The sequence below is a fragment of the Gekko japonicus genome, unplaced genomic scaffold (assembly GCF_001447785.1).
Source record: "Gekko japonicus isolate JY-2015 unplaced genomic scaffold, Gekko_japonicus_V1.1 scaffold2527, whole genome shotgun sequence".
In the NCBI taxonomy this organism is placed as follows: domain Eukaryota; kingdom Metazoa; phylum Chordata; class Lepidosauria; order Squamata; family Gekkonidae; genus Gekko; species Gekko japonicus.
In genome coordinates, this window is record NW_015174348.1 from 1 (window position 1) to 24,535 (window position 24,535).

The 24,535-nt window shown below is 42.5% G+C and overlaps 1 protein-coding gene across 1 annotated transcript in view; it reads left to right on the forward strand.

Moving 5' to 3' along the window:
* Positions 1-4,371: 4,371 nt before the first annotated feature.
* Positions 4,372-24,535, forward strand: part of PEX7 (peroxisomal biogenesis factor 7) — a gene marked incomplete at its 5' end in the record, with an annotated part of 58,897 nt that continues 38,733 nt past the window's right edge. Inside the window, 3 exons of the mRNA XM_015424305.1 lie at positions 4,372-4,501; positions 7,028-7,141; positions 9,041-9,096. Of these exons, the coding sequence (XP_015279791.1) occupies positions 4,372-4,501; positions 7,028-7,141; positions 9,041-9,096 (300 nt within the window). The remainder of the gene's footprint in view (positions 4,502-7,027; positions 7,142-9,040; positions 9,097-24,535) is intronic.

Here is a 24,535-nt window from a genome sequence, read left to right on the forward strand (position 1 = left end):
ATACCGTAGCAAAGCACGGGTATCAAGCTTGTCATGTATAAAGAATCCTCAAAAATCTTTATTTTCAAAAGGAGTTATATGAGTGTTAGTATATCCCTGAAACATAAACTGAACTATCCCTTTTGTGATATCACTATTGTGCAATCTTTGGATCTAGGCCAATGAGAAGGTCCTGCTCTGATCTTAATGGACTGCATTTCTTGGTGTTTTTCTGTACTACTTGTTCCTTTAGACTGGCAAGGTTTCAGAACAGAGTTACAGAACTTACCCCATAACCATCCCTGGCTATAGTGACAGATTGAAAAGCCATTATCTTCTTTGTTACTAAGCCTAAAAATGTATGAATGCAACTATCAAGTGAAATCTAAGTATTGCTGATGTATATTGTTAAAGTGCAAATCTTCTGATGTTAGTATTATATGTAATATGCTTTATCTTCAAGACATTCAAGTTAATGTTATAGCTACAGATAATGCAGGCCTAGAAGACAAACTCCAAGAGCTAGATCAAGAAGTCTACGATCTAAAACACACCACAGGCAAAAAAAGTATGTATGTCTCACTTCATTTTTTAAACTACATTCTTCTCCATTAGAATTCCTACAACAAATGTCACATTTCAAATTTCACATCATCAGTATTATAACTGGATTTACAGAACTTAAATACCGTAGCAAAGCACGGGTATCAGGCTTGTCATGTATAAAGAATCCTCAAAAATCTTTATTTTCAAAAGGAGTTATATGAGTGTTAGTATATCCCTGAAACATAAACTGAACTATCCCTTTTGTGATATCACTATTGTGCAATCTTTGGATCTAGGCCAATGAGAAGGTCCTGCTCTGATCTTAATGGACTGCATTTCTTGGTGTTTTTCTGTACTACTTGTTCCTTTAGACTGGCAAGGTTTCAGAACATAGTTACAGAACTTACCCCATAACCATCCCTGGCTATAGTGACAGACTGAAAAGCCATTATCTTCTTTGTTACTAAGCCTAAAAATGTATGAGTTACATGGGATAATTATGGAATTGTGATGAGAAAATGATTTACATATGAAAGAGCAACTAAAGTTACCACATGGCACAAGCTATCATTGTTCACATTGTGAACCTGAGCAACCAGATTCACATTTGGTAACAGGAGGGCTGATTCTAGATCATGAAGTCTGGATTGTATGTGTTATGTGCTGTCAAGAAACTTCTGACTTGTGGTGACCCGATGAATTTACGACTTCCAAAATGTCCTATCATTAACAACCTTGCTCAGGTTTTGCAAACTGTAGGCTGTGGCTTCCTTGATTGAGTCAATCCATCTCATGTGAGTCTTCCTCTTTTCCTCCTGCCTTCAACATTTCCTAGCATTATTGTCTTTCCCAGTGACTCTTGTCTTCTCATAATGTGACCAAAGTACAGTAACCTCAGTTTAGTCATTTTAGCTTCTTGGGAGAGTTCAGGCTTGATTTGATCTAAAACTCACTTATCTGTTTTTTGACGGTCCATGGTATCTGTAGAACTCTCCGCCAACATCACATTTCAGATGAATCAACTTTCTTCCTGTTTTCTTCATGGTGCAACTTTTACACCCATACATAGTAATGGGGAATACTATAGCATGAATGATCTTGGTTTGGATTGTGGGAATTGAATAATTAACAAAACAATATGGAGTGGGCAGTGTAAAAATTTTAAGTAATATTTGTCAGATTGCAACACCTCTATCACAAAAGGCTAAATCACATGGCTATTTACGTACATACAGGCCTATGTTTTGACAAGATATGGGGAATTTTTGGGCTACAAGTCAGTTCCTGTCACTGGTCCTTTCAGCTCTGCCTGCCCCGTAGTAATTTGCAGTATGCTCCTTTTGATCTTAGGTTTGCCCTAGTCTTCTACATTATCATTGCCAAAACAACCTTTTAGTTCTACTGAAACAGTCCTTGGCTTGGAAGTGCCTGACCTCTAGATGTCCTTGGACTGCAAATATCTAAAAATACTCATTTTCCTTTCCTTCTGCATTATATCCAAGTATGTGTGTATGTTAGTTAAAGGATAAAGGCACACTGTTGTATATTTTCGGCAATGAAATGTGTTTTGTCACCAGAATCTGTCATCTCATGATAAATGTCCTTCAAATACAAACAGCTTTAATCTTTATAATGCACTGTCTGTCGCGCTATGTCATATGGTGTTGCCTGTAGAACTGAAGGCATCTCCCTGCTGACGGAACTGAAGATCATTTTTTTTCTTTTACATTTTTCTCACTTATTTGTTACTGTAAAATTACCTTTCCATTTATTGAGTCTTCCTTCTCCATTTATTTTCCTTCTCACATTCTTGCATATGCCACAATACATCTGTTCATATCTAAGGTGCCACAAGACTCATCATTTTCACTGCAACAGACTAACATGGCTAACCTTCTGGAAGGGGGGGGGAGGATCAGCTGCCTCTGCAACCTTCTTTTAATTTTCTAGCTCATGTCTGAGTCCTCTGCTGAGCTGCTTTCCACGCCTGAAACAGCCTCCCACTAACATCTGCTAGTCTCACTTTCTCAGGTCTTTCTGAAGAGCCTTACTTTATCTAAACTGGTCTTCTGGTTAGGCTTCCCATACTATAGTCTCATTTTTTTTACAATTGTTTAATGCTTGGTGCTACTTTATCCAGTCCAGAGGAGTAGTTGTGTTAGTCTGTTGCAGCAAAATTACACTTAAGACTTAACAAAATGTATTTCATTATGAGTTTTCATGAGTCAGAGCTCACTCTCTTATACACACAGAAGTGTACATCCATTGGCTTAGTTAAATATGTGGCAGGAAGGCGGGGGATATTACCAAAAGAGGTTGGTGCAAAACAAAAGCCAAGCAAAAAAGATAGCAGCTTCCTTTGAGTATGTGTGAGACACTTCTATTGAACAACCTATCCAGTCTGGATAACTTAGAAAATAAGTCCTCCATAACTGTAATTTTTTGTCATTAAATGCAGTGTCAGTGGTAGCAAAAAAATAAAAACCTGGAAGTTTTAACTGAGGGTAGATTCCCATTATTTTGCATGATTAAGTTTAGTAAGGAAAAGTCCCTTCTCCATTGTACTGCCAGGAAAAAAAGATACTGCCATAGGTCCGTTACTCATCAGTGCTTCCCTGTTCCTGTTGGCAATCAGAGGTCAGCCCTATGCAGGCACAAAATATTCCAGTGTATCATAATTTACATGAGTTCTGCATGTCGGCATTGAAGAATGAATGATGAAAGCCAAGCAAAATATTGCATGTGTTTGTAAAGCCTTTCTAGTCAGCTGTGGACTGTCCTTTGCACATATGCTTGGGAGTAGTGAAACAGTTCTAAGTAAAATAGACATCAGATTGGGCTGTAATTTAGTGGCTGACCAGTCAGGTATTTAATATTAATGTGTTTTATTGTTTGTAAACCCTGGTTTTCAGCCATGGTTTGCTTCCCAGATGACTTATAATTAACATTCAGTGCAAAGATACGGTATACTATGGACTCATGGGTATGTGGATGGCACCCCTTTTTAGCTTCTGTCTGTTAATGGCATGGTCCAGATTCTAGGCTTTTCCTTCCAGGGGAGGGGGGACAGCAGAAAATGAACTCAGGAAATTTCTGGCTCATAAGGAGGCCAACACATAGAAGGAACCCTACTGTTGATCTACAGATACATTAATAATTGCTGATTGTTGAACTTTACAGTGTATATTTTAATGTGAGTATTTTTTGTTGCAGCTGTGTCTTACTGTTTCCTGAGAGCCAGTATGAAAGCCACTGTTGAGTCAGGATAGTACTTCAGCGGGAGGTTGGGGTAGAAATCCAATAAATAAATATAAATAAATAAATTTTAAAAAAATTGTATGGCTAGATTAGATAAAGTGTGGTAGGCAGACATATTCAACAAATAAGTTTGCTATCCATTGTAGTCTTTGTGTGTGAGTTAGACTGGATCAAAATAATTGTAAGAGGAGTCCTGTTGTGAAATGCAGTTTTCCTTTCTCCTCTCTCTAGCCTGCTGCACCTTCCTTGTGAGGGCCAGGGAATTCTTGGCAGTTATGTGGAGCTTTGCAGCTGGCAAGGAGAATTGATGCAGAGGCACACTGCCCTTGTGGAAGGGCTTTCTGCTTGTGGAAATAGCCCTTTGGATCCATAATGAAAAAAGACTAAAGGCTAACAAGGAGAAAGGAAGTTGAATATTGGCTTGGATTGCTTTGCTAACACAATTAAGATTATTAGCTGTAATTATACAGTTTTCCTAGCAATTTTTATTTTGCACATGGTGTTGAATTGTAAGTTTCCAAAGCTTGAACTATATATTCATAGAAGATTGAAATACTAAATATTATACTGGGAAACAATCCTTTTAAGAGTAACTCATGCCTCTCTTCCAGGTGACCAGACTTTAAGAATTTGGGATGCTAAAGCGCCAAGGGTCCCAGTAGTAATTCCAGCTCACCAGGCTGAGATTTTAAGTTGTGACTGGTGCAAGTATGATCAGGTACAGTAGCCAGAAACTGTGTAGTTGTAGACTCTAGGGACATTGCCTTTTTGTGAGTGAAACTGTTTTGTAACTAGTATGCTGTTAATAATTTTGGAAATGTCCTACTATCATGAAAATGTTTTGGTACATTTTACTGGCATAGACTTAAGCACATGGTTAATTGTTCCATACATCAATAAGATTTTAAACACTTTGTCTAGGTCCTTACTCTCAAAAATAACTCAAAAATTAGAGGTGTGCACAAAAGAAATCAGTGTAACGAACCCGAAAAATATTGTTATTTCCCGATATTCCCAAATCGCAATATATCGGGATCCAAAAAATAATCAGGCTTGCTGAATTTTTTGGCTCAGCATTTAACGGGGCCGTCTCTTTAAATGGATTTTGCAAGCCATGGCACGACTGAACCCAGAAAGTTCACCCTTCTGGGTTCACTCGTGCCATGGCTTCTAAAACACATTTAAAGGGACTGTCCCTCTAAGTTGTGTGCAGATTGACTTGAGGGGGAAGATCCTAGGCTCAGTCCAATGTGCAAAAGGGGAGGGTGTTGAACAGCCCCTCTGCAAGCTAGAGGTATCAAACTGGCAACACAGCTCCCTGGGGTGCCCCTCTACCTGCACTCCAAATTGTGTGCAGATTGGTTTGTGGGGGAGGTCCTAGACTCATGGTGAAAAAAGGGAGGGAGTATGCTAGAGGCATCAAACTGGTAGCAGACTTCCGTGGGATGCCCCTCTATCTATCTTATTCCCAAATTGTGTGCACATTGGCTTGGGGGGGAAGATCCTCGGCTCAGTCCAATGTGCAAAAGGGGAGGGTGTTGAACAGCCCCCCTGCAAGCTAGAGGTATCAAACTGACAACACAGCTCCCTGGGGTGCCCCTCTACCTGCACTCCAAATTTTGTGCAGATTGGCTTGTGGCGGAGGTCCTAGACTCATGGTGAAAAAGGGGAGGGAGGATGCCAAACCCCCCCCCCCCAACAAGCTAGAGGCATCAAACTGGTAGCAGACCTCCGTGGGATGCCCCTCTATCTGCCCTCCAAATTGTGTGCACATTGGCTTGGGGGGGGGGAGATCCTAGGGTCCAATGTGCAAAGGGGAGCAATGTGTCAAATGTCCCCCTGCAAGCTAGAGGCATCAAACTGGCAGTGGACCTTCCCAGGGTGCCCCTTTTCTTGCCCTCCAAGTTGTCTGGAGATTGCCTGAGGAGGTCACATACTCTCCCACACTTCTGTCATTTTGCAGAATGTGCAAACAGCAATGTTCCAGAGGGCATTTTTAAAAAAGACTAAAACTATAGTAGAAAAAATACTACAGTGTTTTAGATACTGGAGATCCCGTGCCAAAGATCAGGATGATAACTTTAAGTCAGTATGCCTACTTGGCCTCCCTTCATTAAATCCTTCCTCTGGGACTTCCTTCCCTTAAGCTGGATATGTGTAATTCTACATGTGCGCACTCTTCACATTTGATAGAACTGTACCTAATTTTTCTATTCTATTATAAAATTCCTATTCTATTATAAAAATTGCCATTCTCAAGAACCATATAATGCCCTCTTCAAGAACTATTCCCTCGAGAACCGTGTGTGTGTTGGGGTTAGAGCCCTCAATCCATACAAGCAAGGATCATGGGTGTTTCTGGGCCCTGCGGGACCTCTCTCAGTTCCGCAGGGCTGCAAGACAGAGCTCTTCCGTCAGGCCTTTGAGTAGGAGCCGCCACCACCACTATTCCACCTTTGCCCCCTATGCTCTGGCGTATTAAGATCATGACTGCCTGGCCCCCCAGGGGGGGAGCGAGGCGCCAGGGCACGGCTTAGATGATAAGATCTTAGGAAGTAGTTATGGAAGTTAAGATCTACCCATCTTGTCTAAATCTGTTTGTAAATTTGTTATTGTATTTTATTGTATTTTAAACTATGTGTTTACTGTTTTAACCTCGGCACATGGTGCCCTTGTTAGCCGCCCTGAGCCTTCGGGGTAGGGTGGGATTTAAATATAAATAAATAAAATAAATGTCCCTCTTGCCAGCTGTCCTTTCCAACCTAGGGAAGTTTATTCCCAGGGTTTTGGATCCCCTGTGGAAGAATAAACACATGGGTTGGGAGGACGTACTGGGAGGGGGGAAGATGGTGAAATTGCATCCTTCTTCCTCTTCCATCAGCAGAACTGCACGGGTGGAACAGGTAGAAAGGGCGATTTCATCCCATCCCCACTGCCATCTCTTGACCCATATGGCCCTTAGTCTTTGCAAGTTCCTCATAGGTCCTGGCTGATCTATTATTGTGACTAGTAAAGAAAGGTAGGAAGGAAAAAAACTTTCTTGAGGTCTGAAAGAACTGCTAGAGAGAGGGGGGGGAGTAGGAAAGATCTGCGACTGTCTGCATCTTCTGCTGTAAGATCGTGGGATCCAACCATGGTTATTGACACCAGATTGGTATTGATATCTCTCTCTTAGTTATTATTCCTAAATGTTGCATTTGGATCTTAGCTTTTTATTTAGTATGAACTAATTTTTTTTTACCAGAACTTGCTGGTAACAGGTGCTGTTGACTGCAGTTTGAAAGGTTGGGATTTGAGAAATATCCGGCAACCAGTATTCAATCTCTTTGGCCATACTTATGCTGTAAGAAGAGTAAAGGTAAGCTTTTTAAAATGTTCTACTCCTTTGATTACAGTGTACTGTTTATCAGTAATGCAGAGCACCTACACAATGAAGTAAATAACAGCAATCAAATTGTTGTTGTTGTTATTATAGTTAGGGATTGCCCAATCCCTGCTGGTGCAGGGCTCTGGGTGATACAATCATAATAAAACATCAAACACACAATAAAATATTTAAGTAACATTAAAACAATGATCTAAAAGATTCAGATGGCGAGTTCCAGTTATTTCTAGTTTCATACTGCTGACCACTTCTTGGGTGGGGGAGGAAGGATAGGGGGGAGAGTCCAGAGAACAGAAGTAACGAAACCACAGATAATGTGGAAACCATTCTTGGTGACCTCCAGTTCCACATATCCAAGGTTTGGACTCACATGTCTTGAACAGCAGTGCTGTCATAACACTTTTGGAACTGAGGGACTTGGTAAGACGTTTTGTGAGATGACATTGGGATCTGACATTCAAAGAGAAAATAAAATAAAAACAAAAATTCTGCAGCACATAAGTGTTCCTTAACTAGCTCTCTGGATTCTGGTTAGTATATTGTTTGGATAAGTCACCGGAGAAATCAAATATTTTAAACATGCATGTTTTTTAAAGCCCCAATTTACTTATCTTCATTGCATGGATGAAGTGAACTTCTTTATATTTCTCTTGGTATTTTCAGAAAGGATGCTGAGGTGGCTACTATGATGAAATGCAGGTCTTGTTTCAGATGGCTGATGGATGCTCTAGTTGCTTGAGCGCTTAAAAGGGGGGTGTTACTCAAGACTACATTGTTAGGGGGAGTTCTTTGTCACCATTAATATATTTGAAAACATTAATTTAAAATTTTACTCTTTGGGAACCAGACATAAGGTTAACAAGAGCTTGGCTCCTGGTTCTTATCTTTGATGCAGCCTTTCAGAAGGCTTCATCTCTGCTATCTGTGCCAAGGGCTATAGTACTCTATCTACTCTCTGTTTTAGGGCAAATTATGAGAGACTGTTGTACAGTTGCCAGTTTGCAGACTTGAATCAAGTTATCTTAATGGCAGCATTTTTTCAAAATATGAGAGTCTGAAGTGAAATGGCTGTAATCTTTAAAAGAGTTCCCTGGGGTTAAACCCCATTGAATAGACCTCCTTAGGATTGCTCCCAATGTTGCCTTAGTACTATGAGTATAGAATAGTCTCTCTCTCTCTCTCTCTTATATGAAATGATACAAGTTTAGAAGCATCTAACCACATGATCAGTTTTCTAACTTTTCTACAGATTCTGGTTATGCTGCAAATTGGTTTTGCGCTGAAACTGACCTGGATTCCCAGCTTTCATTTTAAAATATAGCAAGTTGCTAAGTCCAGAAAGTGCTATGGCAGTATTCTGTTCAGTTGTTTTAATGAAGAACAAATTCATTCCCACCTTCCTAGCCAATGAGTAAAGTCTGAGCAATGATACACATACACATGCTTGCTGTATCTTTCCCCAAAAACCTGTGCTGTTGTCTAAGAAAAGAGCAGGCAAATTCTGCAGTGGGTGTAAGAAGATGCTTCCTCTGGTTCTTCCCAAGCTTTTTGTACTAGTTATCAGGAGCATTAATCAGGCAGTTGGTAGGATTTGTAACAGTTAATGTGCTTATGGCAACTCTGCCTTCGATGATTGTCATGTAAGGGATTTAAAAGCTACTCAAAATCTTAATTTATGACAGGGCTATATTATGAAATAGATACTGTCATCTTCATGGTAGACCTCATAGTGAGTAACATTACACCAGGTTTTGAATTTTGCTGTCTTTGATAATGTTACGTTACAGAACTCCATTCATAGTAAACTTCTATGCATCTTTTATATTTCATACTGATAACAGTTTTGATGTTCCCCCCCCCCTCTCTTTTCAGTTTTCACCATTTCACGCCACTGTATTGGTATCCTGTTCCTATGATTTTACTGTGAGGTATGGTAATATTCTTAGAAAATGTCCCACACATAATTCTGCCTTGTTCTGCCTACTGAATCTTGATTTCAGTCCCTGGACAGAAATGCTAAGTCTTTGGCCTTGCAAGGCTGTTGCAGCAGAAGACATCTCTGTTACTGATTTTTTAAAAGGTTTTAAGAGAAAGAAAGGTTCTGCCTCTATTTACTTGATTTTTGTTACAGAAACTGCAATTGTTAAGTGTGGGGCAGTTTGCTTCCCTAGCAACATGATAGAGAATTTTTAGTAATTTGATATTGTTTTGTATTTAACTGGCAGTTTTATTCTTATCTTTGTATCCTTGTATTTGGATCCATAAAGAACATGTCATGTGAAGATAATGTAACTGGAAAGGGCATGTGCAAATAGAAATATGATTATAATCAACATGCACAGGCACCTGAAGATTCCATAGAAGAAGTGTTAAATTGGCACTTTTTGATTAATAATAGTAAAAGGTCGCTTCTAGGTGTAGGCTTTTGTGCCTGAACTGGTAGCATATTCATCTTCCAAGGCCCTGCATCAGGTGCCCCTGCCTTGTCAGTTCTGCTACCGAAACTCTGGAACTCTCTCCCCAGAGAGACCCGCTTGTTCCCTTCTGTTGATGTCTTCTGCCAGCAGCCCGAAGACTTTCTTGTTTTGTCTGGCATTTCCTCAGGGATCTCTCCCTCCTGCTGCAGGTTTTAATTGCTGCTTTTACGTATGTGTATTTTATTGTACTATATATGCTTTTTAGCTTGATTTTAAGTGTTTAATTATGTGTTTTATTTGGCTTTAATGTTTTTAAGATGCGTTTTTACTATTTATGTTTTTAATCTGTTAGCTGCCTTGGTGGTTCTTGATCAGGGCAGAAAGGTGAAGTATAAATTTTGTAAATAATAGTACTGAATCAAGATCCTGACACCTTTAATTCACACCCAGGTTATGCCAGTGACTCTGATGGTTGCTAGGTTGCTAGATCTTGATGGTTGCTGCTAGGTTGCTAGATCAGCATAGTTAACACAGAAACTATGGAGTAAAAAACATTCTACCTGGTGCTTCTTTTGGGAGGTACATCTCCTTCACGCCACCCCTCAATTTCCAGTGCAGTGTTACTGTTCCCATAACTGCCATCTGGAAGCACACATCCTAATTTTCTCAAACAGCAGATGATGTCCTAAATGCGTGTTTAAACGGTACTTCTTTGGATTACAAATAGAGGCAAACAGACCCACACGTGCCCTACAAGTAGAAAATGACAGGAAGAGGGCTAGGCTAGAACGTTTTCCCCTGACATTTAGCCTGCATTCAAATGTGCAGTCCTCTAACCTTGGTCTAAACATACCTTTGAAAGATGGAAACTAGGACAGGCATATCATTCTTGAAGTTGCAATATTTGCATTCATGCAGTACCTTAAATAATTGTCTTGGGCTTCTTCCCATTGTTAGCAACATGAGCACACCATGGAGTTCCTAGCATCGTGGAGCCTCCTTAAAAAGGCTTGCTGTAAAATGGCCAAAAAGAACAAGAGTGCTTCTTCCTTGTGTCCAGATTATTTATAATCTCTTCTCTGACCCTTCCCCCTTGAGTTTCTTCCTTCTCTTCCTTTTGGGTTTCCTCCTTCTCTGTCCCCTAGGTTTGACACTTTGGTCTTAGGTGTGAGCTGTCTGTTGTCCTTCTGCCAGCTAGGGCCATTTATGTTTGTAAGACACTGAATTGTTCTGTGCCTTTGAGATCATGTAAAGAGTGCAGTCCTGATTACTATAATTGTGGTGTCAGTTTTAGGATGTAGGACATTTCTCCACAAGGTTTAAGGGATTATATACATTTGTTGTCCTTGTTCTAAATTGGACACACAAAGACTTGCTTCTTAGAGTTGCAATTTTGGCATTTCCAAGTGCTGGTTATTAATATGTGGATTTTTCTGTTTAAAGATTGACTCAGTTGGAGACTTTATTGGCTATCTGCCATGACAGATGCTCTTGATAAAATAGCTTTTCAGCTAACCAGCATCTTGCACAATGTGATGCCTTTTTCATAAGTGGAACATTCCACAAATAACTTATTTGCCAGTCTTTTAATATCATCATACCATTATTTGTAATAGATACTTTAATCTGTTTTCTCTCGCTATATAGTTGTATGTCTTCAGGGATTTTTTTAGTATTAAGCCCATGAAGTCACAGGGTTTCTGTGTGGTGTAAGGGTTTCCAATCTGATTTTGATACAGTACAGATTAGCTGTAGTGATACTTGAGAAATCATAATTTGGAGGGAGGATTAATGGCAGTGCTTTTAGTTCTCCAAATAATCAAGGCACATTTCCAAAAGTGAAAAGCTGCATCTTTGTTTCTCTAAACAGATTTAAATATCTACCATTGTAAAAGAAAAGAGAATAAATCTAGATCAGGACAAAACCGATAATAATGAATTTTGCATATTTCGCAGCCACAAATATTGTTTTGTTCAATATGCATGTACACATAGATAGGAAAACACTTCGGTTTTGAAGAACATTTTCTTATCCCAAAGTCTCTTAAGATGCTCTAGTAGTTATCTAGTAAGGGGGGGGGATACAGAAAAAGTTATATGGTTCACAAGTATCAGGTCAAGGATTTATATCTAACTCCAGTTAGTATTTGCGAACATATTCTGGCTGCAGTCTTCTGCATAACTTCTAATATAATCACTGGGACATACTTATGCATAAACAGAGGAAAGCCAGTGACAGAAAAAAAGTTAGTAGTGTTCGATTTAATGGATTTATATACATGCCATGGTTGTTGACAGTTTGTACAAAACAGAACTGCTGTTTTCCCCCCTCTTAAACAGGTGACGATCTCTAAGGAAATAACTCTGGGACATCACTAGTAGCTTTGCGTGTAGGGGCCAGAGAAGAGATGAGATTCAAGGATGTAAACCAGAGTTTAAGGATGTTTGAATGTAATTTCCCCCCCTGGTTATCTGTCCTTCATCGTGGCTATTTTATCCTTTATTTAGAACTTGTTTTGTGTTTACAAAATACCCTTTGCGCATCAAGTATACAGTGCCATAATGCATGAATTTTAGCATAGTTCAAATGTTATGCAATGGAAGGAAAATGCCAGATTGCAACTTCTTGCAGAATTTGGCAGATGGCAGAATCTAGAAGACTGCATAATGTTTCTACAAGAATGCTTCGGTAATACTATAATTACTATGCAGGCAATACTGAAGAAGTTTGGTTCCTTTAGAAGACAATGTGAAAAGCCATTTAATGCACAATAATGAGAAAATATAAACCATCTGCTTAGTTGTAACTTGTTTTTGAACAAAAATAATGTGAAAAGACACTATTATAGACACTTTTGCCAAAATGTTTTATTGCAAGAAATGACACAACAAATTTTTAGGACTTTTAGCCTCTGTGTGCAGTATAAATCAAAAAGTTAAATTAAGAATGTTATTTCAGAATCAGTTATTGTAAAACACTATTCACTGAGAGATCGTTTGCATTGCTGGGGGAAGTTGCATTTTCCAGTTGTCCTCTGACTGCTTTGATACTTCACTGATTTATCAGCCTTTACAACTTCTTTTATAAATGAAGTTGTACTAAGAAAGATGAAAATATTCACCCTCTTGAGCACTGCATGTATGTTTGATTTATATTTATTAGATTTGCATGTTTACCCTGCTTTTCAGTTCTAGGACCCTAAAAATTACTTACAATAAAACTAAAATATACATATTAAAAACTTTAAGACTCATAGCATTAAAGGCAGCAGCTATGAATCCAAAACCAACCAATTTTGTAGCCATTAAAGGCTTAGTGCAAAAGTATAGTTTTATAATCACTTAAAAGCAACAAGTAAGTGACCCTGTCAGTCTCATTGCAAAGTGCTAGCACCAGCACTGAAAAAGCTATATGCCAATCTAATTGCTGACAATGATAACATACAAATAATCAGCTCTGAAGCTGATCTCAATTTCTGTAGACCCTGTGTAGTCCATGAAAAGAATTTTTTCAGTCATCCAAAGTCTGTCTAGTGCTTCATTGGACTCTGACTGGTGTGCACAGAGATTAGGATTCAGCCTCCCTAAATGAAGCATCAAGTGGAATGAGCTTCAATCCTACCTCCTTTCCCCCTCTCTCCAGATCCTAGAGACAACTCTTCTACCCTCCCATTCCAGGGGCATTCCTCCTTCAACAGGAGGCTTATACATTTCTAAACATCAGATTACATCATTCCATAATATATCCTGCAATCTCCCCAGTCAGCAACCCACTGGGATGCTCTCCCCTGTCCATCCTCCAGTGTATTCCTAGGGTCCCTATGGATATGGGGGTGGGAAGCTATTCAGTGTCTCCCATCTAAGAGTGATTAACACATGGAATTCACTGCCACAGGAGGTGGCGGCGGCTACAAGCATGGACGGCTTCAAGAGGAAATTGGATAAACATATGGAGCAGAGGTCCATCAGTGGCTATTAGCCACAAGGTATAGATAGGAACTCTCAATCTGGGGCAAGTGATGCATTGTATTCTTGGTGCTTGGGGGGGGCAACAGTGGGAGGGCTTCTAGTGTCCTGGCCCCACTGATGGACCTCCTGATGGCACCTGGTATTTTTGGCCACAGTGTGACAGAGCGTTGGACTGGATAGGCCATCGGCCTGATCCAACATTGGCTTCTCTTATGTTCTTATCTTAAACCCAGCTAAAGACCTTTAAAACCCGACAGGATTTTGGGAGCTTCAGGGTGATAGCAGAAGTACTGAGAAAAGCAAAAAAGACAGTGAAAAGCTTAGCTCAATAGCAGTAACCTCTCTGTAGGAACCAACTTGTGGTGTCATAATCATGTCAGCTAGTAGGTGGTATTTTCAGTATCTCTGCAGAATTGCCACTGCTTCGTTTCATGTGTAACTTCAGTCAGCTTCATTTCATGTATAACTATAGCCAGGATTTCTTGTAACTGATAACTAACATGGAAATCTGAGATATGAGAAAATCTCTAGGACTCTATGCCTGTGTAAAATATCTGTAGAACCTTATAGAGCAGCGGTTCTCAACCTGTGGGTCGCGACCCCTTTGGGGGTCGAATGACCCTTTCACAGGGGTTGCCTAAGACCATTGGAAAACACAAATTTTCAATGGTCTTATGATAGCAACGGAAATAATTTTATGGTTGGGGGGCACCACAACATGAGGAACTGTATTAAAGGGTTGCGGCATTAGGAAGGTTGAGAACCACTGTTCTAGAGTGTTAGGTAAGGCACTGTTGCTCCTCCCATCAACCAGGAGAACAATGTATCTGCATCTGCACTTCCCATTGAGCAGGAAAACAGTTGCAGATGGGTGGGATAGGAGTGCTTCTTTGCTCAGTTCTCTTCAAATTCTTATCTATAAATATTCATTTGGGGGGGCAGGGACGGAGAGAAGTACTTAGGTCCAGAATTATATGAAGAATAGCTACATGTCAAAACAAAGCCTAACTTTCATTTGAGGGCCTTTTACTCTTTTGATTTCACATTTTCATTTTGAAATCATTGGAATTTAAACACAGAGAATTTCAAGCATAGGCAACATTACTTTTTGACCAGTATGGATTTGTATTGGATAAGGACCTGGTCTATAACAGTACCATGCAGTACTGCTCAACCACAGCTTCTCCAAACCACAGGGGGAAAAATAACCCCTTGCCAGAGACTAGGGTAACTAGACTTACATCTCCTGGATGGAAATTCTTGGAACAGCTGATCCATAGGTTTCTGGACTCCAAATGGTTTGGGGTTTAGGGGCTGGGGACATAGCTGTGCAGCACCTTGCTGTACTACATGATAACCATTTTTGTGGATTGTGCCCTAAAAACAATCCAGAGACCTGATTGTGACACAATCCTTTTTCTTTCATGTATAGGCGGTAAAATGTTACCACAGACTCTGTGGATTTCACACACAAAAAATCTATGATTACGAGGTAGGTGGATTCTAGTGTTGTTCTCGTGGGGGGGGGATAGAAGGATCAAATTAGTTTTTATGTTCTGACATATTTTGTATGGGAAATATTTCTCCTGAACAAAAATATTAATCAAAGTTAAGAGTCCTATGATTTTGGTATATGTTGTGTAACAAGCTTAGGGGAAAACAGTTTTTAATAACCCTTAGAGGGTTTATATTGCTAATGTATAAACAATACATTAATGTTTCTTTGGCTTCAGTGTACCTTCCAGCTGAGTCTTGTGTGAAAGCCTTTGAGGTGGTGATTTGGGGGGGGGTTAATTAAGAATTGCATCCAGCATTTAGAAGCAAAGATAATTGATGACAATCAGTTAAATAGGCTGCAGATATTTCACTAGGATACAAAAAGAGAATGATGTAACAGTAGAGTTTGTAAGGTTTCTGTAGTAGAGGTAGTCCGAGGGCTATTCCACACATGTGGTTTTTGTCAGTTTTGGTCCAAAATACTTTGACTATTTTTCCTTTTCCACACGTTTTCCCAGAATAAGTAGCTTCACTTTTTCCTGTTTTTCTACGAGCACTTTTGCCATGAGGTTTTTCCCCTCAAGCTGATTCTGTGTTGGCTTCACTCAATGTGTGGAAATGCTCTTTTTGGGTTTGTTGATTTTTTGCCATCCATTGACGCCCACCCATGCCCACATCCAACCTCCCCAATTGATTCCATTCCCACCTCCTGCTTTCCCCTTCTCCTCCACCTGGGGCTTTTTCACTCCTTTAAAAAAAAAATTAAACATGCAAGATTAGCAATCGAACACTGAGGGATCTGTCTACATGCAGCGACTGATATGTAGATATTATGGTTCTTGTTTCTTAGGGTGATTAGAAACATGTATGGCAGATAGTGGATTTGTACATCACACTTTTAGATCCGCAGCTTCTAGAAAAGTATGTCATTAACAACTGTGTGGTAAAGCACCTAAGAGTCTATGTAAATGGGAACACTAAAACGAATAATTCAGCATATTCGGTTCTTGTCAAATCAATCACAGTGCTGCTGTAGAATTATCTCTAGTCCCTACCTCATCCATAATATATTTAATGACACTGCCCTCTTAACTTCTTAAACACTTTCCTTCTCTGTTTCCCCTCTAATTGCTTTCCTTTTACTTGGTTCATTTAACTGGGGGAGGGAGGACTTAGCAGTAATATCTCTCCTCCTGTCATGTGAGCCATGAGTCTTGGCTGCACAGTAAGTCCAAGAACTCTGCTGAGTCCAGTCTGCTGAGTTAAGCAGTCTGTCATATATTAATTACTTAATTTTATTTATATTTAAAATATGTTTCTCACAGAATCCTTCATGGAACATAAAGGATGCTTTTTATGGGATCTTGTTCAGAGTACAGTGCCAGTTAATCATCAGAGCCTGGACATTCAGCTTAGCTTGCTGCAGAATTGAAGGGAATGTGTGACTTGTTTGGTCAAGTGGTGTTAACTGAAACAGAAGATAAATCATGTCAGTATCTCTGTGGTGAAAAGCAGTCTCTGGATGAGCTCTGTGTTTTGATAGAAAATAGAATTTCGGTCTGGATGAGGCTTAATGTATTTTGCTTCTCAGATACTCTTGTGTATTTGCTGTTGACATTTTATCTGGCGCTATCATTACAGAGGAAGAGAGTTGTTGTTAACTCATATGCCCCTTACATAGGAATGAAAAGCGTAGACCTTTGTATTAAATGCTACGGTTTGCCATAGGGACCTCTTTATGACAAGACATTTTTCTGAAGTCATACCAGGGGGTAACTGATCAAGCTTGAAGCTATGAGCCTCTACTGTATCTTGCAGTGTGGGGTGGGGGGCTGGCTGCCAGTTGCAGTGAGGGGAAGCTGTAACTTCTGTTTACCCCCCACCCTTTTTGCACAGTTTGACTGCCAGCACGTACAAGTAAAGCCTTTGCCTCTGCTTAGCAGGTTTAGCTGCAGAAAACAAACAAAAATCAGGAAAAAATGACCTTTGAATTTCTGACCAAAAATTGTGGTAGCATCAAAGCATTCTCTATATGATGTGCATTTCTCCTTTTAGACTTTTGAAAGGGATATGATTGTTAATTTCCATGGTTTATTAATACACTTGGAAGGATGCACATATAAAGATCACTTATGAATGAGAAACTGTAGCGCAGGCACAGAGTTTTCCTGCTCACTGGAGCTTTTATTTTAATAAAGAGCAAGGTCCTGATCATTTATCTGCAGATGCCATTCCTCCCCAGTTGAAATGTATGCCAGTTGTAGATATGCAAGAGTTCTATGTGCACGTGCAAGGTGCAGGGACATATATGGAACCCTGCTACTCGTTACATTAAGAACCTCCTTTCAACCTTGTTTTCTCTGTTACTTCAAAGTGTACCTTTTTATGAAATCTTTCATTTATTCTCATAGTTAGATCTCATTCCCAATGGAAATGAAACCTAAGTGCATGTGTTTCCTGATATCTGATCGCCCTTAGTTTATACCTGTCATTTCTTTCTAAATTTAAATTTTATGTATTTATTTTATTTAAAACATTTTTATCCCGTCTTTCCACCCTGTCAGGGTACAGAAGGCAGCGAACATAAAACAACATTAAAACATTTGTGGATTAAAAATTGCATTCTTCTTAGGATTGGGGCCTAAGTTTCTTAATTAAGAGACATATATACTGTTCATGCTGTATACATAATAATGACTCTGGATTATGATGAATGTGTGAGGATTTTTTCCCCCTAAGTGTTTTGAATTAGATGTGTATTAAGACATTAAGCAAAATAATTAAATAATCTGTTCTTGAATACTTTAGGCCATCGAATTTCAGAATATCATGATGAAAATAACTTGAACATATAGTGTTATTCATTAGCTAGAGATACTGGTTGATTATGGTGAAGTAGTATATACAGAAATTCTGTGATGAATTATGATTAATTTATGGATGCAGCATAGTCAGGCAGGCAAGCAAGCATCCATAAATACATTCTTATTGCTGGCCCAGTACCAGCCTAATAGCTTTTTTAAATTTATCTATTCACACAGCTTATACTCCTGTTGTGCACTGCTTGTGCCCAGTTCTTTCTTTGTAAAAAAAACCCTAAGTGAAGCCAAAACCTCTAAAAATCTGCTTCTGCTTTAAAGCTGTAATTTCATTGTGTTAAAGATTGAATTTGAATGGAATAACTTAATGAATTGAATATTTTCCTTCTGTATTACATTCTGGATCTGGAAGCCTAAGATTTAGTAAGTGTTTTTAGTTTTGTTTTGTTTTTCAGAAATATGTAATGCTTCTCAAAATGTGATAAGTATTGTACACAGTTGTTCACGTAGCAAAATTGCTAAAATGAAGCACAGAGAAGTCTAGCAAAAGTTTTTGTTGTTGTTATTTAAATGTTTAATTCCTGGATTTTTCCCTGAAGGAGCCCAAACTGGCAGAAAACACACATACGCACACATTATGAATAAAGTAATATACAAAGAAAACAAACTATATTCCAGTCTTGGGCTGGTCTTGAATACGGTGGCTGGTACATTTGAAGGCACAGGCCATGAACTAAGAGCAAAGGACCAAGAGCCATTCCACTCATGTGTATGGTTATTCCTTATACCTGCAGACAGGTAAGAGACAAAAAAACCAACGCGGCTAAAAAGGTGTGCAGCTGGCAAGGTTTTTGGCGTATTGTATTGCTTTCATAAGAACTCAGTTCTGAGCTGGTGCAAATGTAATATAGGCTTTTTCTTATAAATTAAGAGATCAGGAGCAGGCCTCAGGGACACATGCTTCCTCCATGTAGTCCTTTCTAGCTTCCTCTTTAACCATGGTGAAGGGAAACATCAACACCCACATTAACAGCGTAGAAGGCTAAGTTTCCTGCTTACTCAGGACTGGTTAATCAACTTATGATCCTGGTTAAGTAAGAAACATAATAGTCCTTAATTGTGCTTCACATAATGTTGATGTTCTGCTTTTTAAAATAGGAAGAGAGAGATTAAGTCCATGCAGGAGAGGAGGTATAAAGTAGGAACAGAGCTCCCAGTCTCCTAACTATGAGACAGCCAGCATTAAATCTGCACTGGTCTAAAGAGGTATAGGTGACATTGTTCATCTGTAGATGATCAAAAACGACTTTAAAAGTGTATGCAGTTGGGTAGATATTTCATGCCCTGGATGTATTAAACTGAGCAGTATAACCTAATACATGCACAATATCTGCATATAGAGTGGGATTTTAAAAATTTTAAATTATTGATATCCCTGTGTCATGATCTGTGCAGGACTGGGAGCAGGGCCTAGTGCGGCCTGGTCCCAAGAGAGACCTGCATGGCAGTGAGCAGACAGCCTACAGTCCCCATAAGGCTTAGCAACGGGCTATAGCTAATCAGAGAGGAAGATTCTGTGAGTAGAGGGGTCTTAGCTGTTATCTGGGGGAAATGGTGGTCTCCCCTCTCACATATCTCAGCTGAAGGGACTGTGAGAAACTCTGTGTGTGGTGAGTAGAGGATTCTTGCTGGCTCTCTGCGGTTTTCCCTCTCACGGAGTCACTGAGGGGGGAAAGGCTGGTCTGAGAGGACAGGATCCCTCACTGGGGAAACAGACTGAGTGTTAGGCAGGCTGGGGGGGCCTGGAAGTAGAACAGGTAGCTGCGTTAGTTTATGTTATCTTTCCTTTTCACACTGTTATACCCTTTTTAAGCACCTTGCCTTGTCTTGCTTTCCCTGCCCCAGTGTTGTCTTAATAAACCCTTTCTGTTTAAAGGTTTTTTTCTCTGCCTGGGTCAATAACGCCCGTGTTTCTTTGCTGTAAAGGGGCATTTGAAGGGGCTTGGGAAGGTACCCTGGGCCTTCTCGAGGGAGCATAAGTCCAGGGTGGTGGCGGCGGAAGGCGGAGACCCCCTGGGGTCATGACACCCTGGATTTTAATTTTTATTGCATGTCTGCCTATCATAAGAGTGCAAAAGCCTACCCTGACCTGGATAGCCCAGGCAACCCCGATCTCGTCAGATCTCGGAAGCTAAGCAGGGTCGACTCTGGCGAGTACTTGGATGGGAGACCTCCTTGAGATCCCAGAGGTGGGAGGCGAGGGCATGCTTTTTTCAGCCACCTCTCTGAATATCCTGCAGGCCCCCAGTAGGGATCAGTCACCAGAGGTTGCCATGACTTCCAGGTGCGCACACACTCTCATGCGAACGCACACATACACATATGAAAAATACAAAAACAAAAAAGGAGAGTTAAAGCCCAAGGACATTATATTGGGCGCTTAACCTATGGGAGGAGGATGTGAGTCAGTTACAGATCTGAGCTTTTACCTCATAGGGCTTGGCTATGTCCATTTTAGGGATCTCTGACATCCATTTGGAGCTTGAGAAAACAATATTGTGGTTGAGTTCTGAGATCTGTATGAAAGGGTGATTCCTATAATAGAGCATAAATAGCCTCAAGCAGCTTTAGAGCATATAAATTTATTTGTTATTTAAATTAATATATGCCCTGCTTTTGATCTGTCGGTCCACAAATACAGAGTTAAAACAATCAGCCCATCAAATCAACCAGATTAAAAAGAGGCTGCCATTGCTCCAATCCAAACAGATTATGCCATTTCCTCCAGGTCATCAAATCAGGTCTTTGTTCAAATTCCACCTGGCCAAACTGAACATAAGAATGTAAGAATATAAATGGATCAGACCAATGGTACATCTAGTCCAACATCCTGTCTCACATAGTGGCCAACCAGTTCCTCTGGATGGCCAACAACAGGACATAGAGGCTGATATTGCCTGATATTGCCTCCTTGCTCTGGGATTCGGAGGATTAGTGCCTCTGAATGTGGAGGTTCCCCTCCGTCATCATGGCTAGTAACCATTGATAGACTTAACCTCCATGAATCTATGTAATCCCCTTTTAAAGCTGTTTATTCTTGTGGCCATCACTACATCCTCTGGCAGCGAATTCCACATTTTAATCACACTCTATGTAGAGAAGTATTTCCTTTTGTCCATCCTGAATCAACTGCCCATCAGGTTTATTGGATGCCCTTGAGTTCTAATATTTTGGGAGAAGGAGAAAAAATTCTCTTTGTCAACTCTTTCCACCCCTTGCATAATTTTATAAATCTCTATCATGCCCCCCCTTAGTTGTCTCTTCTCTAAATTGAAAAGTCCCACACTCTTCAGCCTTTCCTCACAGGGAAGGTGCTCCAATCCCCCAATCATCTTGGTTGTCCTCCTCTGTACTTTGTCCAGCTCTGCAATGTCCTTTTTGAGATACAGTAACCAGAACTGTACACAGTATTACAAATGAGGCCACACCATAGATCTGTACACGCAGGGCCGGACCGTCATAGACAAAATTTAGGTCATTGCTGAGGGCACTGGCTTGACGAGAGCAACGGCTTGAAGAGGGCGCCGCTCTGGCCTGCCTGCCATCCTGCCTTCCCCCTCCCTTCCCTCACCTCGTGCCCTGCTTGGCTAGGGGGGAGGCTCTTGGAGGAATTGCTGCCATCCCCCCTTCCCTCAAGGAGCACAGGATCTTTTGCCCCCTTCTGCAAGGAGCCGAGGCAGGGGGGATGTGCCTGGGCTGAGCCATGCACTTTCCTGGCTGCCCCCACACAAATGAGGCCACACCATAGATCTGTACACGCAGGGCCGGACCGTCATAGACAAAATTTAGGTCATTGCTGAGGGCACTGGCTTGACGAGAGCAACGGCTTGAAGAGGGCGCCGCTCTGGCCGGCCTGCCTGCCATCCTGCCTTCCCCCTCCCTACCCTCACCTCGTGCCCTGCTTGGCTAGGGGGGAGGCTCTTGGAGGAATTGCTGCCACCCCCTTCCCTCAAGGAGCACAGGCTCTTTCGCCCCCTTCTGCAAGGAGCTGAGGCAGTGGGAATGTGCCTGGGCCGAGCCATGCACTTTCCTGGCTGCCCCCACGGGTGGGTGGCATCGGGTTTTCTGTGTGCAGCGCTCCATGGGGCACTAACACAGTCGCCATGGATGCCCTAAAGACCGGGGGAGCTTGAGCCAGTAAGTGTCTGCTGGGGGGGGGGGGCAGGCGGCAAGGGAAGGAGGGAAACAGGCTGCAGGCAGCCAGAGAGGAAGGTCTGTGGGGGGGGAGAAGAAGTTACCCCCACCCCCCAGCGACCATCCCCTTTTTCCTGCCCTCGCCCTGTGCAGAAGAACGGCTCCTCTTCTCCTCTGGCGGGCAGGCATCCTTATCCGCAGGCTGCCCAGTCCATGCCTCCGTCGCTCCAGGCCCTCCCCCAAGAGCCCAGCTGAACTGAACCCCCCAGGGAGGGGGGTTATTTTTAAATCCAGTGGCCGGGCTTCCAGGCTGAACTTTTTGGGGGAAGGTAAGTTGCTCGCTGGAGGCCAGTCGGCACGCGTGTCTGCTTTGGTCCCTTTGACGTTAAGAGAAGGCTTCCCGGTGCGGTGCCAGCTGGGTGGCTTTCCTTTTCCCTGTACTCAAGACTGCGATTGATCAATGCATGGCAACATGGCGGCGGTATAAGGTGTGTTTCCCTACGCTCCCCGAGCCTGCTGTCCGATAACAATCTAAATATACCAACAAAATACCGCAAAATACCGCAAATGGGAGATGCAGACCTCCCAAAACATCTGCTCAATGTGGGGGTCTTGGAGAGACCGAAGGACCCTACTCTCAGCGTTACCCAGCGTCGCCACCCAACCTCGGACTGACCCGGCCTGCCTGCGGGACTTCCATCGCTCGCAGCCCCGGCCTGGCGTGAGGCTACGGGCGGAGGGGCGAGCGGAGGCGAGGCGAAAGACGGCAGTACAAGAGTCGAGACGGTGCGGTCTCGGAGGAGCTGGAGGGTGGCGTGTTTAATGATAGCGGCAGGGACGGTGGGACCACAAACTACGACCCAAGGAGCCCCCCCGCCCACCAGAGTACCCAGGCGGCGGACCGACGCAGCTGTGAGTGGTGCTGGGCCGGCCGCAGCGTGACCGGCGAGGTGGTGGCCTCTCCCATCCCTGAGCAGCAAGTCGAACGGCTGGGGCGTCAAGGCCGGCACCAGCGTGGAGGATGGCGCGCGGGGCCAGACAGGAGCAGAGCGGGGTTGCTGATGGCTGTGGAGTGGAGGCGGTGGAAGGACTGCGAACCTTGGCCTCGGAGCTGGGGGGCTGGACGGAGCCAACAATCTTTCCTGGGGGCCCAGGGAAACTGGAGAAGGGGGAACACTGTGGCCTGAGAGAACATCAACAAGGCGCCCTCTGGTGGTCGGCTGCGGCAGCTCAGACAGGGCTGCTAGCTGGGAAGCTGGTGCCCCTGGTGGAAATCGTGGGAAAGGCCATCTTATAAGTGAAGAAGAGACCCCACCTGGGTTCCCAGTGTTCCTGATGGATGGAGGTGGACTATATGGTGCTAGACTCTAATAGGGCCTTTAGTAGTATTATTCATGTATTAGTGTAGGAGGTGGGAGGGTGATATTGGCTGCTAGAGTGTAACTGTAGGTGTTAGTTGGGTGTGTTTTGATTGGAGGATCAGGCTAATGTTAGGATGGGGAGGGAAGTGGCGTTTTGAGTTTTACTTAGCAACTGATTAACCGGTCTGGTGCAATCGGATTAGTTTTTAAGCAGCTTGGAGTAATAGAGACTGTGGAATTGGTGGCCTGGACTCTATGACCTGGTTGTCTGAGGTTCGAACAGAGACAGCCAGCGAAACAGGACATGCTTGAGCGACAAATTCCGGTGCTCTTGGGGAGGGGCAAGTTTAGCGGTGGGCCTAGGCAGCTGGAAGAGGGAAGGTCACGGAGAACTAAGAGCTCGGTGGCCTTCCAGCCTTCGGCCCATCCCAAGGGTGGCTGGCAGTGGGGCCGGGGCTCGAATTCCCCCTCCGTCATTGGTGTTGTGCAACACCAGGTCCATCAACAACAAGGTCACAGTCCTACGTGACTTTGTGACGGGACATCTGGCGGACCTGGTGTGCGTGATCGAGACCTGGGTGAGAGATGGGGAGACCCTGAATCTTACCCAGCTAGCCCATCCAGGCTACTCGGTCCTTCACCAATCACAGAAGAGGGGACAGGGGGGAGTTGCTATTCTCATTCGGGAGGCTTACTCCTTCAGGACACTCCCATCTGTAGAGATTGCGGGCTTAGAGTGTGTCGGCTTTCTGCTGGGGGCTGAGGAGAGTTTGGCGATTTGGCTGGTGTACCGTCCACCTAATGCACCGGCCAATAGTCTGCCGTCCCTGCTGGAGGCCGTATCAGGCTGGGCGTTGGATCACCCTCGGCTTATTGTCTTGATTGATTTCAACGTCCATGCCGAGGACGCGGCCTCCAGCCGGGCTACGGACCTAGTGTCGTCCATGGCAGCACTGGGACTCTCACAGTGTGTATCGGCCCCTACGCATCGGGCTGGTCACATGCTCGATCTGATCTTTGCAGCGGGTGTGGAGGTGGACTGGATCACTGCTGAGGCAGTGCCATGGTCGGACCATCTAGCCCTGAAGGCCCGTCTGAGCATTCCACCTC